A 16,132-nucleotide genomic window follows, 5' to 3' on the forward strand; every position below is an offset into this window, starting at 1 on the left:
TTATTTGCGTTGCGTGGCTCGTGTTTTGTGTCAGAGTGGGCGGCGAGGGGGGAAGAGAAGCTGGGTGCGGGGCGGAAAGCCATCTAGCGGGGCTCAGTTTAGACTTATGAGTTAGGAATCGGCATTTTCCGGTACAGAACCGTATCTTGCAAGCACTTTCACTCCCTTCGTTCTGCCACACAAACAACAAAATGTGCAATTATTAGGCGATTTTTTTTAAAAAAAAGGGGAGATAGTGCGAGCCGAGGGAAAGAATAAAAGATATTGTTTGGGGGGGGGAGGAAAGGACGTAGGAGGAGAGAGGCTGTGTCAGGATTTTGCATGAATGTAGGATTATGTTGTGTCAATAAGTTTAAGGTGGAGAGCGAGCGAGGCTGGGGGGGAGAGGAAGGCCTTGGCAGTTTAAAGTCCTATTTCTAAAGGTAAGTTCTAACACCAAATGGTCGCGATGACAGAAAACTTGCAGATTATTTGCCCAGGAAAAAGAATGTGTGTCTTGGAGGCGTTATTGAGGTTTCAACCAGCAGACGGGGTGGTAAACTGTTATTTGCTGCTGCGAGATCGGGTCGATGGTAAATTACAGAAATCAGACTTGCATCCTGCTCTCTCTTCTTCCTCCCTCTTCTCTCCTTCCTCCCGGGTGTTTTATGTGAAACTTGCATAGCTGGATCCAGCATCGGGGCTTTTTTAAAAAAAACAACAACAGTTGAGCAAAAGGAGATGGAGACGGAGAACGTCTCCTTAATCCCGGGATCTAGAAAGCGGTAGGTTTGTGTTAGGAATATCTCTGTAACAATCCGCTGCCGTTGAATGAGGAAGGTGAAATGAAACGGTGCAAAAAGAAGCTGAGGCAACATGTACGACCAGGGGAGTGTGTATGTGTTTGTAGCGAGGGGGCTGGAGACATAAATGCTACCGTCCGTTTTCCTTTTTCTGTCGGGGGGGGGAATAAAGGGGGGCGGGGAGGAAAGCAAATACCCGGGTTGCGGTCATTCATGTCACGATCAGCGTTTGGTTCTTGATTAGTTCATTTATTTTTCATTTTCTGTTTCCCTTAAAAAAGTGCAAGGGGCAAATTAGCGACTACTTGCCGGTAGATGTCGGAAAGTTTGTCAGAGACATGCGGGGCGGGTGAGTATGGAAAGGAAAGAAGCAGGCTGCTTAGGACGACCACTTGGCCTGGGGTTTTGAGACCATTGCCTGTCCTACTCTTGACACGTTTAGATCCCTGCTCTCATCCCATGCACGGATGAGATAGGGACAGTTTTATTACCCATTACCGCTTACTTCTGGGGGGGGTGTCTGTATGCGCGCATGTTTAGATCCCCTCCCCCTTTCCAGTCCGTAGGTCCCCAAACGCGTTAGAAGATGGAGCTACCACAGGATTCTGAGTTTCCATGTGGCTTCAGCAGCGGCACCTCTTTCTCCTCCTCCCCGGTGGCAGCAGCCGCGGGATCATAGCTTGGGCCTGCGCGGGGGGGGGGGGAGGAGCAGGGAAGTAAAAGCAGCGGCAGAAGGGAGGTGTTTTCTGCCAGTGTGATTCACCAAATATCGCTGGGGAGGCAAAGGGTGTGGAGGAGGAAGATCGGGACAGATCTGGCATCCCCCTCTCCGGGCACCCATGCTGTCTCTCTACCTTCTCTCTTCTGCTTCAGGCTCTCCTGCAAGGTGTTGTGTAGACTTTTCCCCAAGGAAGGTTGAGATTTATATACTGCATGACTGTCTTTCATTAAGCACCCCCACCCCAGCAAGATGGACTCTCTTTTCCTCACTCTTTTCCTCTCTGTCTTGTCACCCTTTAAGATCGACATTTTGTAACTAAGATGCAAACTTGATGGTGACCAGAAGGGAAAAAAAGAGAAAAGCCCTAGGTTTCTTCTGCTGCTCTCCATATTTAATAACCTTCTCAGTCACCCTCAGACCCAGCTGGCCCTGCCTACACTTTGCATGGTGGGGTAGATGGCTAGTCGGGTGGGGGTGGTTTGCAAGCAAAAGCTCTTTTCCTTTTTTGTGAGCTGGTGGGAGTCAAATCTTTGTTATTTTTTCCTCTTTCTTTGGATTTTCTTGGTGAGAAAAGGGAACAGGGATTTTAATCAGGAAGTATGCTACAATGTTGCTGTTTCTTCTCTGTAGATCTCTAATCTACACTTTGGATTCCAGACCAGATTTTATTTGGTAAATGATGGTGATGTATGATGGTGAAATAGTTTATATTACACACACACACACATATATATATACACACTCATCCCTGATTGAACAATTACATGTGCACATCAAGGGAATTTCCTTCCTGTTTAGATTCTTATTTCAATGTGAGTTCAACTTTCTTGGTATTTGCCATATTAAATATATTAGATATAGTGGTCCAAGACAGTGTGGGAAAAACAAAAATAAGTTATCCTTCTGATTGCTTAGTCCCAGTGCCCTTTTATAAGCACGATGCTTCTTTTGTTAGTTATTTAGCATATTACTTTTTATTTTCTCAAGGCACACCCTGATTCACATTTTAATAACTTAATGTTGGGGGGTTAAAAGTTGAAGCAAAAGAAGTAAGTTTGGGATTCCATCAGCCTTGCTGCAGTATTGATATTCCTTTATTTAATATTTTCTAGGTCACTAGCACATGTCTAAAGTTTGGAGCCAGTTTAATTTTCCTGTCCTTGTAATTTTCATTTACCATCCCAGGTAAGTATGTGAACTATATATACAAATTACTGATAATAATAAGATAACATTTGCTATTTAGGGTCAGAGCTGCTTTATCACATTGTAGTTCTTCATAAAACATGTCTCCCATTAGCACTGTCAGCAAATGTAAGAATATGCACTATATGTACAGTATGTGCGAGGTGTGTTAATACATAAATTAGATTTTGTTGAAAACTTCTTTTCAATAAGTATTTTAAACACATTTAGAATTTTTAAGACATAAACCTCCCTTGTCAAATAATTTTTGTTTCTTTGAAATGATTAATATTTTGTAAGAAATGTCATAGATTATTAAAATATGCAAAAGAGTTCTACAACATAGAGTTTCAGAACTATAACTAGTTGAAATGGTAATAATTAAAAAGTTATGGGTTAAAAATAAAATAGAATAGACATGCCTTTTAGAACTAGGGAACAAGTTCATCTGATTTTAAAACTCAGATATTCTACTTCAACACTGATGCTTACTGAAATTTCTCTTATCTTTTTTATATTAACTTTAATTACTTATTTTTCTTGAATAGTTAAAAGTTGAGTATTTCTCACATAGTACTAATAACTAAATATCCCTACTATGATATCTATAATGGATGTCATTCTTATAAATATGCTAGTGTAATAACTTCGTTGTTATTTCATTCACTCAATATTAGGATGTGTGTCTTTTTAGAATTTGGGAGGAAATTTCATCTCCAAGTCCAATTTACTTTTTTTGATATACTTTAAATTTCCTGGTGTAAATAATTTTCCAGATTTTAAATATCTGTATATCTATAAAGCCATCCAACTCACTGGAAGTGGTTCTGGGAAGCATACAACAAACTTATGGAAATAAAATGTAAAAAAAAATCCCATTCATTATTTAAAAGTTTTAAAAAAGTGTAAGGCATATATTAGAATAGTTGGATTAGCTAGTCACCTCAAAATCCCACTGCTCCCCTGAGATGACAAAGCCAGGTTTTGAGGAACTTACTGGAAAATAAGTAGGGATTGAACTAAGGGGGCGGAGGAATGTTCCATAAGGAGGGCACCATGGCAAAGAAGGCATGCCTCCTCAGGGCCACCAAATGTAATTCCTTAACAGTGGGATCCATAGCATATTTTTTCTGCTGGATTTGAAGGGCAGATGTAATTGAGGCGAGCAGTCACTCAGATAACCTGGCCCCCCATGTCATGAATAGAATAGAATAGAATAGAATAGAATAGAATAGAATAGAATAGAATAGAATAGAATAGAATAGAATAGAATAGAATAAAAATTTTATTGGCCAAGTGTGATTGGACACACAAGGAATTTGTCTTGATGCATATGCTCTCAGTGTACATAAAAGAAAAGATACCTTCATCAAGGTACAACACTTACAACACTTAATGATAGTCATAGGGTACAAATTTAACGCTTAATGAAGGGTTTAAAAGCCAAAAATAGCACCTTGAATTGGATCTAGAAGCAGACTAGCAACTAATGCAGTTCATAGACCAGAGGTGTAACAATTGTTATCCTAGAAGCACACCTAACTGAACCACTGCATTTTGAATACATTACAGTAATCCATATGGGAAGTGACTAGGGCATGAGTGACTGAGCAGAGCCTTCCAATTCATTAATGAGCGCCATTCGTACATAACACAAAGTTGTGCAAAAGCCATCCTAACCATGACTGCCACTAGTTTTTGAGCAGGAGCTGTAAGTCCAGAAGGGCTGCCAGATTGCACACTGGGTCTGTCTAGGGTGTCCAACCCCAGCACTAAAGATGTTATAGTCCTATAACTGGCAAGGCCCCAACCCCAAAGATTCTCAGTCTTGCCAGGGTTAAGCTGAAAGCTGTTTTTCCTCATGCAGGCCTTCATATCCATGGGATATTTACTGCATTGCTTAATTTTCCACTATTAAGAATAGTAATAATAATTATTAGTAATTATTGGAACATGGCATCTATAGGAACACTAGTCGTATTTTAGGTCCTACAATTTTTTTAGTATTTATTTATTTAACAATATTTATAGCCTGTCCCAATCATGAGAGAATCAGGATATAAAAAAGATTTGAACAATAAAAGTGAAAAAAAGTTCACAAAGTTAAGGCATCATCAAAAGATCATCAATAAACATGGGTGTTTCTGAGACTGGATATTCTAAACTAAGGGCCAAACTCACACTGAATAAAATTGATTTGATCTGCTTACAAAATAACAACCAGGTTGGGCCTTTTAAAGTTCTCTGGTAGGTACTTCATAAGTAGGACTGTCCTGGGAAGTCCTGTTACCTGATCCATGCCCCATGAACTTTGTACAGAGCTGAGAATCGTGGCAGACCCTCTCTTGATTATTAGACAAGACTTGCAGACTTGATTCTGCATCATGTTGCTTGATGTATTATTGATATGCCTTATTATGGACTATGTGCATTTGGTTGTGCATACCTAAAAATTTTTTAAACGGTCTTAGTAGTTCACTCTTACATGAATGGATGCTCATATTTATTTTGCCATTTTAAATATGTTATGCTGTTGTTTTGGGTAATGAGTAGTTTCACACACACACCATTTTTTATTTTATTCAGATAAAAACACAAAACAATCAGAACATTTAAAAAAGTACATCAGAGCAACAACCACAACTATATTTTATACATATCCCCTCTAGTTAAGTACAGATTAATGTATATTACTATAACATCAGTTTCCATCCCTTGCGAAACAGGCCCACCCAAAAATTTTAAATTACTAAATCTATTAACAACTTATTGACTTGTCTTCTATATGTTATAGTGACAAAGTATTTAAGGAAAAATGATAATAGTAAAACAGAACAAAATTGAAGTTTCAAAACTCTCTGTTAACAAACTGTTATTGTAATCTACTTGTAAAAAACTTACCATGGCATCTTAACTATCCTGAATCATCCCAAAAGTTATAAATAGATTGTCCTGGTCAAAAATCTATGTTTGTTTCTTAATATCCTCTCTTGTCAATTGTTTAATTAAATGTAGTAAATTCAGTGTCCAGAGTAGGTCTGTCTTCAAATCAGAGTGCAAGCAGAAGTAGTTACTAGTTAACTGTAATAAATCCAACCAGTCTCCCTTTATCTGCATCCCTCTTCCAAAACAGATAACACATAATACGATGTGGTTTAATGATTATGTATTAGGAATATTTCATCTCTGTCATATAAGTGGTGAACAAAGAATTTGTCAGATTCCCTACTGCAATATTCTGGCATAAAAAAATTCCTCTACCACATACCAGTAGTAAGATAATGGATGTTCAAATACCTTAATGTACAACTACATTAAAATTCTATGCCTAATATGAAGTATGATGATGTAGGAAGATAAATTGTTTTGCCTTCTTTCACATTGTTGTATTACTGCAGAGTTTTAAGAAAGTGATGAATACAGAAAACTATACTATAAGTAAATAATATTTATTGTCCTGACCACCTTTGTGTACACACACATACACATAATATCTTCATTTATTATGCATTATAAATATGCAATTGTATCAAAGCTTTACAAGTGTAAAACTTTTTTGAACAAACTCTTATCATAGGTTAGTTTTAGAGGCAGCTTAGGGTTTATTAAAAAAATGTAATTTTTAAAGACAGTGCTGAAGTAATTTATTGTAAATTTGCGCACTGAGTTGTAAATGTCCAGAAACTCAAATATACACAACTAGTCCTCAATTTACAACCATTCATTTAGTGATTGTTTTAAGTTACAACGGCACTGAAAAAGTGACTTATGACCATTTTTCACACTTACCATTGCAGCATCCCATGGTCACATGATCAAAATTCAGACCCTTAACAACTGGTGCATATTTATAAGTTGCAGTGTCCCATGTTCATGTGATCACCTTTTGTGACCTTCTGACAAGGCATGTCAGTGGGGAAACCTGATTCACTTAACAACTGTTTTTCCAACTTAATAACTGCAGTAATTCACTTAACTGTGTCAAGAAAAGTTATAAAATGGGTTAAAATTCACTTAATAACTGTCCCACTTAGCAACAGAAATTTCAGGCTCAACTATGATTGTAAATCGAGGATTTCTCTATATCAACACATTTTTGTTAATAAGTTTAGATTTAGGTAAAAATTATTTATTTATTTATTTATATCCCATCTTATTACTTTTACAAATAACTCAAGGTAGTGGCAGTTGTTGGAGCGGTAGAAAATTAGTCATAACAACATTCCGTATTCAAGGACTTTTGCCTGCATCTGATCTAGACTGTCTGAAGATTGTATCCAGTTGAGTGTGAAGAGTTGATTGGACAGTGTGATGAACTTGTGGGTGTGGGGCAGGGCTGTGAACTGTCAACGGGGTGTGGAAAACCTGGAAGCTTTCAGTTTCGGGTTTTCCCAGCTGTGCCAACATGACATCTCTAATAAATTGGAACATTGAGGAACCTCGAGCCTCAGAGCTTTATTTTGTTGGGGGTGTTCCTTGGAACCCTGACAGGTAGCATATATATCCAGTATACCCTCCTCCTCCTATTTTCCCCCATAACAACCCTGTGAGCTGAGTTAATAGCAGAACCATCAGCTAAATTCCAGTATTGCCTTTATCTTTACATCTTTTATATTATGTTTGAGTTGAATAAATAAGATTCGGCTTTCAATTAACCATGTGGAAAGCATGGTTAAGTTTGAACCAAATTCAAATCTGATTGAGAGTATAATTAATGAATGCAGATTGACTTTATTCTACATATGTTTATTTGGCTGAATATACTAAATATCCTTAGGATATTTAAATAAAATCCAGATAAATGCAGGTGTTTGTAAATTGATAACTACATTTGGTAATTGTTTAGTTACTTTACAACAGAGTTGCTTTTTGAGAGAGCTTTTGACCTTGGCTATCACGGAATTCAAAGATAGTGACTGGTGGAGATTGTTTTTGAACATTTGCAACTAGTGTACAGTACCTCCTACTATTTTTCCTGAGCCAGTAAATTGGTAAAGTTATCTGTGGCTTAATTAAATCCTGTCTTAATTACTGCAGAAAACAAGTAGTAATTAGTTGAAAAAGTGTCAGCTAGACTGCTGTCCCATACAAGATACAAGAAACACATGGTACTTGGATTCATATTTAATACCCTAAAGATGCAACAATAGCCTAAAGGTGCAGCTTAACGTACAACTAAACTATGTTTTTAGTTACAAGCTTACCAGTAATCACAATCTGCAGGAGAGGTCCTACTGATGATTTTCCTGGTATCCGGTGCTTGTTCTGTTGTTTATTTATTAGATTCATGTCCTTATTTTTGTCTCAAGGTGGCATGCAGTGTTCCCTCATCTCATTTCCGACAACGATGATCCTGTGAGGTGTGTTGTGCTAGGAGGCTGGGAGAAAGGGCTTTCTTCTAAACTGCTCTGGATTCTCTTCAGAGTTGTAGTTGGTCCGTTCTATGTTCCAGTTTTAAAAAAAAAATTAGAAAGAGGCCAGAATGTTAATTATCAGTTGGTTTAAGAACTATTTATGTTTTGTTTGCTGCTTTGGCTCATTTGAGCCCAAATGGATTATAAATGGGATAAATTAATAATGTCAATAGAGTTATAGTTTTGAAGTATTTCAGATGTTACATTCATATGGCACAAATGATGCTCCTAGATAGTTCAGTGCAACTTTCATCAGATATAACTGACAAAGATCAGCATCCTCAGTAGTGTATTAAGAATTATATTTTATCATATCTGAAGGATGTTGAATTAGAAAGGCTGTGAATGCATAACTAGTATTTGTCTGAATATTAGAATCCATAGTTTAGAAAGAAAAAGTATCTTCACTAATCACAGATCTGTCAACCATATTTAAAGTAGGGACCATTATGTAAAACTATTCTGATGCTCAGTAACAAATTAATACAAAAACTCTGGAAGCTTTTTTTTTTTTAACAGAATGTGATTCATGTCATTTTACTTAACCAGGAATATTGTTTTCTAAGTCTGAATGTTCGTGACCGGAAGATTCAGTCAGCCTCTTAAAAAATTATACAAGGCTTCTGGGAGACGTCATCTGTTGATCTGGTGTGAAGCACTATCAGTATGCTGATGATAGTCTGTTATACATTGACACCCCAGCCAAGCTGAAAATACTATAAAAATCCCAAACCAATGACTGGAGATTAGTGGTGATTAAATTCTTCCAGGTCAGAGTTGCTGTTTATCAACAAATATCTGGTGGCATTGGTACAAGTAATTATTTCTGGCAGAGTTGCAGTTACCCCCTAAAATGGTAATTTGTGATATGGGAGTTTTATACAATTTCTAGCTCAAGCTTAAACAGCAGACGGAAGGTCCAGACTAAGCTTCCTTTGCTCTACCAGTGCATTAGTTTCAGCCCTGCCTGGTCAAAATGATGATGCTTTCGTGACAGTACTTCACACCTTGAATCCCATATGCCTGGACTACTGTAATGCTGTGTATGTGGTGTTGCCCTTGTGGAGATGACTCAGAAATTGTAACTGTACAGAATGAGGTAGCCAGACTACTAATATAATCCAACTGTGTAGATTAACACCAATTTTAAGGTTACTGCATCAATTGCCAATCAGTTTTAAGGCCTAACTCAAAGTTCTGATCATCACTTTTAAAGCTCAATATGACCTACCTGTATGGTATATGAAGAACAGTTTGTCATTGAATGTGCCTATTTTATCCAAGAATTCATCTGCGTTGTGGACTAGAGTAGTGGTGACCCTACTCTATCGAATAATGTACCACACAAACAGTTGCAGCCCCATCCTACCCAATGTTTTATAAGATTATGAAGACCTATTCCATGGTCCCTTTGGTCTTGATGGATAGTATATGACATATTTAGGAATTATGTTTTTGTTGATACTCATTTGGTTGCTTTTATTGCACATCGTCAAGAAACTTGATTCACATAGTGATTCATGGATCGTGTGAAACAAATACATTAGCAGGTGAATTAATTCCATTCAAAATCATGAATCAGGTGTCAAGAATACAATAATGTATACAAATTTATAGACAAGTTGGAATTTTGTTTCCTGCATTTGGTTTTGCTGTCTACCACATCTAAGTTAAATGCCAGATATTTCAGTCATGGACTGTGAAAATAAGGTCAAAATGCCTGATTATGGTTACAACTTCTGAATCATACATGAATACAACCAGTATAGTAGTGGGTTTCAATTTTGGCTGCTACCAGTTTGCTCGTGGGAGCACCCATGTTCGCATGTGCGAAGCTTCTGCGCATGTGCAGAGCTGTGCGGGTGGGTGGAGCCTCCCGCTGCCGCCACTATTGGTTTGCCTGACCTGGGCCAACCAGTAGCAACCCACTACTGCACCGGTATCAGTGATCAAAATGGAACACTTTAGAAACTAATTCAGCACCTGTCAGATAAGATGGGAAAATTCCCCTGCTTTAGAATATCCTAGACTTGGCCCTGAGTCTTCAGTTTGAGCAATTGGTTAATTGATTCAACACTAGCCTGCTTTCAGACTGTCCCCAGAAGCCTATTTCTTTTTCTAGTGTGCTCATCTCCCTGCACAGAGCTGGCTTTGCCTGCAAACAGCTAGCTCTGACAATAGCTCTGTGTCTACTGCAGATAGGAAAGAGCAGCAGGAGTCACGGTAATTTAATGCAATAGATCCATAGAAAATAATTGATGGATATTGTTTTGTTGGTCATGGGGAGGAAAACAATACTGTTTATTTTCAAGTTTAATTGAATATTCAAAAATATATCATGCTTTGCTAAGTGCAAGGTGGACCAGAAAGATCTTATGGTCCTCAGCAGTGTAATTAGTTTTGTATTTTACTGATGAAGTGAAATATACAGGCTCTTACACTGTTATGTAATAATTATGGAGAATTCATTTGGGCATGTGCAGACAGAAAAGATATAAAACATGGGAAGCATAACAGCGAGTGTAATCAATCCCTGTGGAGATGACAAGGTCATCATCTGGTACAGTATTCCAAGTTCTGTACATGACTTATCAGAAAATATAAGCATTCATTTTGAAACATCCCTTAGAGAACAAGGGTGGACTTAAGTAGGCAGTTAGATGTAATATATCAATTGTACTACTGGACAATGCAATTAAGCATAGGCGTCAGTGGCAACAATATTCTATGAGGCTACAAATGAGAGATAGTAACTGAACAAATAGCATGTCAGGGACCTTATCCAGATTCACTTTGAAAGATGGTTACAGTTAATGATATAATTTAACCTAAATTCTAATCGTTTTTCTACTAGATTTGAAACTGTTATTATGTACATATAGGTTGTATACAATAAATGCATTTCAGGCACTTTGTTACATTCTAGGTTAGAATATATATTAAGCTTCAACTGGGGACAGTACCTGTCTGATCATATCTGTGTTGGAAGCTATAGCCAAATGCAAACATTTAGCTATCCCCACAATCATATGATCACAATTCAAATAATTGGCAACTGGCTCACAGTTACAAGGATCACAGCATTCTTTTTTTTTCCAAAATACTTTTTAATTTTTTATGAACATAAAAAAAATCATTGTGTACAAATTATTGGTCAGGTACATCTTAAAACATATTAAATTTCACCCAGTTTATAATCTAATACAATGTATTTTCTTCTTCTTCTTAAATTTAATTATTTATCTGCACAGATCTAATAATAAAAAAAATCAAATTCAAATTCTGAAAGGTATTTAAAAGAAGTCTAGTCCCCAAGCTCAATTTCCTAAAACATCATTAATAAATCTTCTATTAATTTTTTAAATTTCAGCAATCAAAGCTTTATGTCTTCATTACTAATCAGAGGTCAGACCATCCAAAAACTCTTTCTTAAAACTGCCCAGCGATCACATAGACAATTTCTTTCTTATGTAGGAGTAGTCCTGAACTCACAAAGACCACTCCCCCCATCATCTTCCTCTGCCTCTAAATCAATAACATATACCGTATATACTCGAGTATAAGCCGAGTTTTTCAGCACGTTTTTTGTGCTGAAAAACGCCCCCTCGGCTTATACTCGAGTCTACCCTTGCAGAGCCGACCCAGGGAGAGGGTTTTTTGCCCTCGGGAACAGCTGGGCCGGCAGGACGAGCCCAAATGCTGCCGGCATGCTTTGCCAGCTCGGCCGGCTCGTTTTGGGGCGGCGGCTGGCCTCCGGCGTTTTCTTCCGCCGCTTTTTGATGGCGGCGGCGGCGGTGGTCGGCGGAGGGGGCGGGGGGCGGAGGGGGCGTTCGACATTTTCGCCCCCCTCTCACTCGTCCTCCTCTTGCCCGCGGTGGGGGCGGAGGCGTTGTCACTCGCCTCCTCTCCGGCCGAAATTGAGTGCGGCGGCAGTGGGGTGGGTGGGGAGGCCGCCGTGAAGTGCCGGCTGGGGAGCCCGGAGCCAATCCCGGGCTCCCCAGCCGGCACTTCACGGCGGCCTCCCCTGCCGCCGCACTCAATTTCGGCTGGAGAGGAGGGCGACTCTGCCTCTAAATCAATAACATATATTTAAAAATTTTCTGTTTAATCACTTTTTAATACCAAACAAAAAATTTAACATTTCAAAGGGTAATTACTAATCAGAGGTCAGACCATCCAAAAACTCTTTCTTAAAACTGCCCAGCGATCACATAGACAATTTCTTTCTTATGTAGGAGTAGTCCTGAACTCACAAAGACCACTCCCCATCATCTTCCTCTGCCTCTGGATTCGCTTAAATAACAAATCCACCACTTAATTCTATAATCCAAAGACAAGCCATCTATAGTTCTCTTCCAAAACTGTTTTGAAGTCCCAGTAACACCAATCCTCATGGAAATAGTCATTAGAAAACTATTCGACTCTTGCTATCTTCCTTTGCCTCTAGATGTCTCTTTTTGAAACAGTTGCGAATCGCAAATAATGAGTAGCCATTTTGGTGACAAAGTTTCTTTGTTTTCAGATGCTTTATTACGTGGAGGTCAATTTTCCAAGATTTTTCCTTAACTATATTATGGAATTAAGTTGTAAATATTTTAAATCCAGAGAAACAATTTTTCCTTCATTTTTCTTCTATCTTTAATTGTCCTCTTTTAAATTACAATCTCAATTTAACACTATATTCATTTTATATTTCTCAGATTTGTCTTCCAACTTCTTGTCTCCTGCTGATTTCTTAAATGTTCCATAAGTTTAGAGTAGAAGGATTTGGGATATTTGCTTAAAATCAATTCAATAATTTCTTTAACTCTTTTCTCTTATTTCTTTTATTTCCTATATAGTCCACTGAAACTTCCAAAAATCTCAAAACAATTGCTTTATTAAAAAATTTTCTGTTTAATCACTTTTTAATACCAAACAAAAAATTTAACATTTCAAAGGGTAATTACTAATCATTTCCATCGGTTATTCCTCCAGTATGTTAAATTGTTTCCTTAGAAGTTTTTATCAAATTGTTTTATTGCCTTGCTTATTTATAAAAGCAAGAAAAGAAAGAAAGAAAGTGACTTTTTCCTCAACGTAATAACACTCATTTCCCTCTTATCCCAATTTATTCTGCTATCTTTCCTTCCATTCCCCAAAACATCAATTATTGTTATTACAGTTGTCACTTATATTTTAACTTAAATATTAACATTTTCTAATTAAATTCTTAACATAATTCTGAGAGCAGCCATTAAGTCCTTTCATAAAAGAAATGTCGTGTGACCACATCAACAGAGCTTTCTCTGTGGGAATAGTCCGCTATTCCATTCTTGCATCATCCTCTGTCTCTGGATTCGCTTAAATAACAAATCCACCACTTAATTCTATAATCTAAAGATAAGCCATCTATAGTTCTCTTCCAAAACTGTTGTGAAGTCCCAGTAACACCAATCCTCATGGGAATAGTCATTAGAAAACTATTCGACTCTTGCTATCTTCCTTTGCCTCTAGATGTCTCTTTTTGAAACAGTTGCGAATCGCAAATAATGAGTAGCCATTTTGGTGACAAAGTTTCTTTGTTTTCAGATGCTTTATTACGTGGAGGTCAATTTTCCAAGATTTTTCCTTAACTATATTATGGAATTAAGTTGTAAATATTTTAAATCCGGAGAAACAATTTTTCCTTCATTTTTCTTCTATCTTTAATTGTCCTCTTTTAAATTACAATCTCAATTTAACACTATATTCATTTTATATTTCTCAGATTTGTCTTCCAAATTCTTGTCTCCTGCTGATTTCTTAAATGTTCCATAAGTTTAGAGTAGAAGGATTTGGGATATTCGCTTAAATAACAAATCCACCACTTAATTCTATAATCTAAAGATAAGCCATCTATAGTTCTCTTCCAAAACTGTTTTGAAGTCCCAGTAACACCAATCCTCATGGAAATAGTCATTAGAAAACTATTCGACTCTTGCTATCTTCCTTTGCCTCTAGATGTCTCTTTTTGAAACAGTTGCGAATCGCAAATAATGAGTAGCCATTTTGGTGACAAAGTTTCTTTGTTTTCAGATGCTTTATTACGTGGAGGTCAATTTTCCAAGATTTTTCCTTAACTATATTATGGAATTAAGTTGTAAATATTTTAAATCCAGAGAAACAATTTTTCCTTCATTTTTCTTCTATCTTTAATTGTCCTCTTTTAAATTACAATCTCAATTTAACACTATATTCATTTTATATTTCTCAGATTTGTCTTCCAACTTCTTGTCTCCTGCTGATTTCTTAAATGTTCCATAAGTTTAGAGTAGAAGGATTTGGGATATTCGCTTAAATAACAAATCCACCACTTAATTCTATAATCTAAAGATAAGCCATCTATAGTTCTCTTCCAAAACTGTTGTGAAGTCCCAGTAACACCAATCCTCATGGGAATAGTCATTAGAAAACTATTCGACTCTTGCTATCTTCCTTTGCCTCTAGATGTCTCTTTTTGAAACAGTTGCGAATCGCAAATAATGAGTAGCCATTTTGGTGACAAAGTTTCTTTGTTTTCAGATGCTTTATTACGTGGAGGTCAATTTTCCAAGATTTTTCCTTAACTATATTATGGAATTAAGTTGTAAATATTTTAAATCCGGAGAAACAATTTTTCCTTCATTTTTCTTCTATCTTTAATTGTCCTCTTTTAAATTACAATCTCAATTTAACACTATATTCATTTTATATTTCTCAGATTTGTCTTCCAAATTCTTGTCTCCTGCTGATTTCTTAAATGTTCCATAAGTTTAGAGTAGAAGGATTTGGGATATTCGCTTAAAATCAATTCAATAATTTCTTTAACTCTTTTCTCTTATTTCTTTTATTTCCTATATAGTCCACTGAAACTTCCAAAAATCTCAAAACAATTGCTTTATTAAAAAAATTATTTTTTCCTTTCCTTATTTGAATAGGGCTCTACTTTCATTCCAAGCCCCATCGGTGCTGATTCACTTCCAAAATGTGTATTCTTTAAATTAGTTCCTTCCACTTTCACTTCGTATTCAATTAGCCGCCAGTCTATAAGTTTTCCCCGAGGCTTGTGCCTATTTTAAAATGCAGTTTCTTCGTGAGATCATGACTCACCCAACTTCAACAATTTGTTCCTTAGTGCTTCTTCCTCCTGCTCGATCTTGTGACCGCTGCAGCTTCGTTGCAGCTGCCAGGATGAACAATGTGTGCTGCATTCTGCCCCGCTGGGTCAGGGGGGGGAGTTTGCAATCTCCCCATTCACTCCGGGGGCTCCCCCATCTTCGCTGCCCCTTCAAGGCAGCTATGGTCCAGTCCTAAAATTGGACGGACCCCCAAGTCGGGGAGATATCGGCGCAAACCCCGGAGACCTCGGGGATTGCGACCATGTCGCCCGCGACGCTGGCCACGCCTCCTTGGATCACAGCATTCTATGATCACATGGTCAGTATTTGTCACCTTCACTGCTGTTTTCTGTTTTTTAATAGATTTAGATTTCCCCCCCATAGTGTAAAAGACAAATAAAACAAAGTTGATGACTTGCGATGGTAGTTCCAGTTGCAGTTATTAGTCGAATCCTGCATGGCCATTAGATGCAATGTCACATGATCATCATTTGATTTGCATCCGATGACTTTGCTTGCCAGAAACTGGCAGAAGGATGCAAATGATGATCATGTGACATTGACTCTAATGGCCATGCAGGATTCGACTAATAACTGCAACTGGAACTGCCATTGCAAGTCAGCGCTGTCACATGGCATTGCACTTTATAACCATTGTCATGACAAAGAGTTTCTGGTCCCAATTATTGATGTTAAATGAGGACTACCTGTAAGTTTGACTTACTGATAGAACAAAGAAACAAAAATGATTTATTTTTAACTTTTTCTATAGCAGAGTAAATGTGGCTACTTTAGAATAGGTTTAGATTATATAGATATAGTATTTTTTTATTCCACATTTATTATCTTTATAAATAACCCAAGGCAGTGAACGCACCTAATACCCCTTCTTCCTCCTATTTTCCCAACAAC

At 37.4% G+C, this 16,132-nt stretch overlaps 1 protein-coding gene across 16 annotated transcripts in view; it reads left to right on the forward strand.

Moving 5' to 3' along the window:
* Positions 1 to 16,132, forward strand: part of BBX (BBX high mobility group box domain containing) — a 150,224-nt gene that overhangs the window by 1,078 nt on the left and 133,014 nt on the right. For 13 of the 16 annotated variants that reach the window (XR_009155329.1, XM_058185038.1, XM_058185035.1 and 10 more), the window contains exon 2: positions 2,616 to 2,688. Coding sequence is in view for 6 of the 16 variants with exons in the window: in XM_058185029.1 (XP_058041012.1) it covers positions 2,627 to 2,688 (62 nt within the window). In the remaining 10 variants the exon portion in view is untranslated. Of the gene's footprint in view, positions 1 to 68; positions 423 to 2,151; positions 2,176 to 2,615; positions 2,689 to 16,132 lie in introns of those variants that run through there. The other 3 variants (XM_058185036.1, XM_058185030.1, XM_058185034.1) reach the window with 2 other exon arrangements.

The sequence above is a fragment of the Ahaetulla prasina genome, chromosome 5, assembly GCF_028640845.1.
Source record: "Ahaetulla prasina isolate Xishuangbanna chromosome 5, ASM2864084v1, whole genome shotgun sequence".
NCBI classification, from domain to species: domain Eukaryota; kingdom Metazoa; phylum Chordata; class Lepidosauria; order Squamata; family Colubridae; genus Ahaetulla; species Ahaetulla prasina.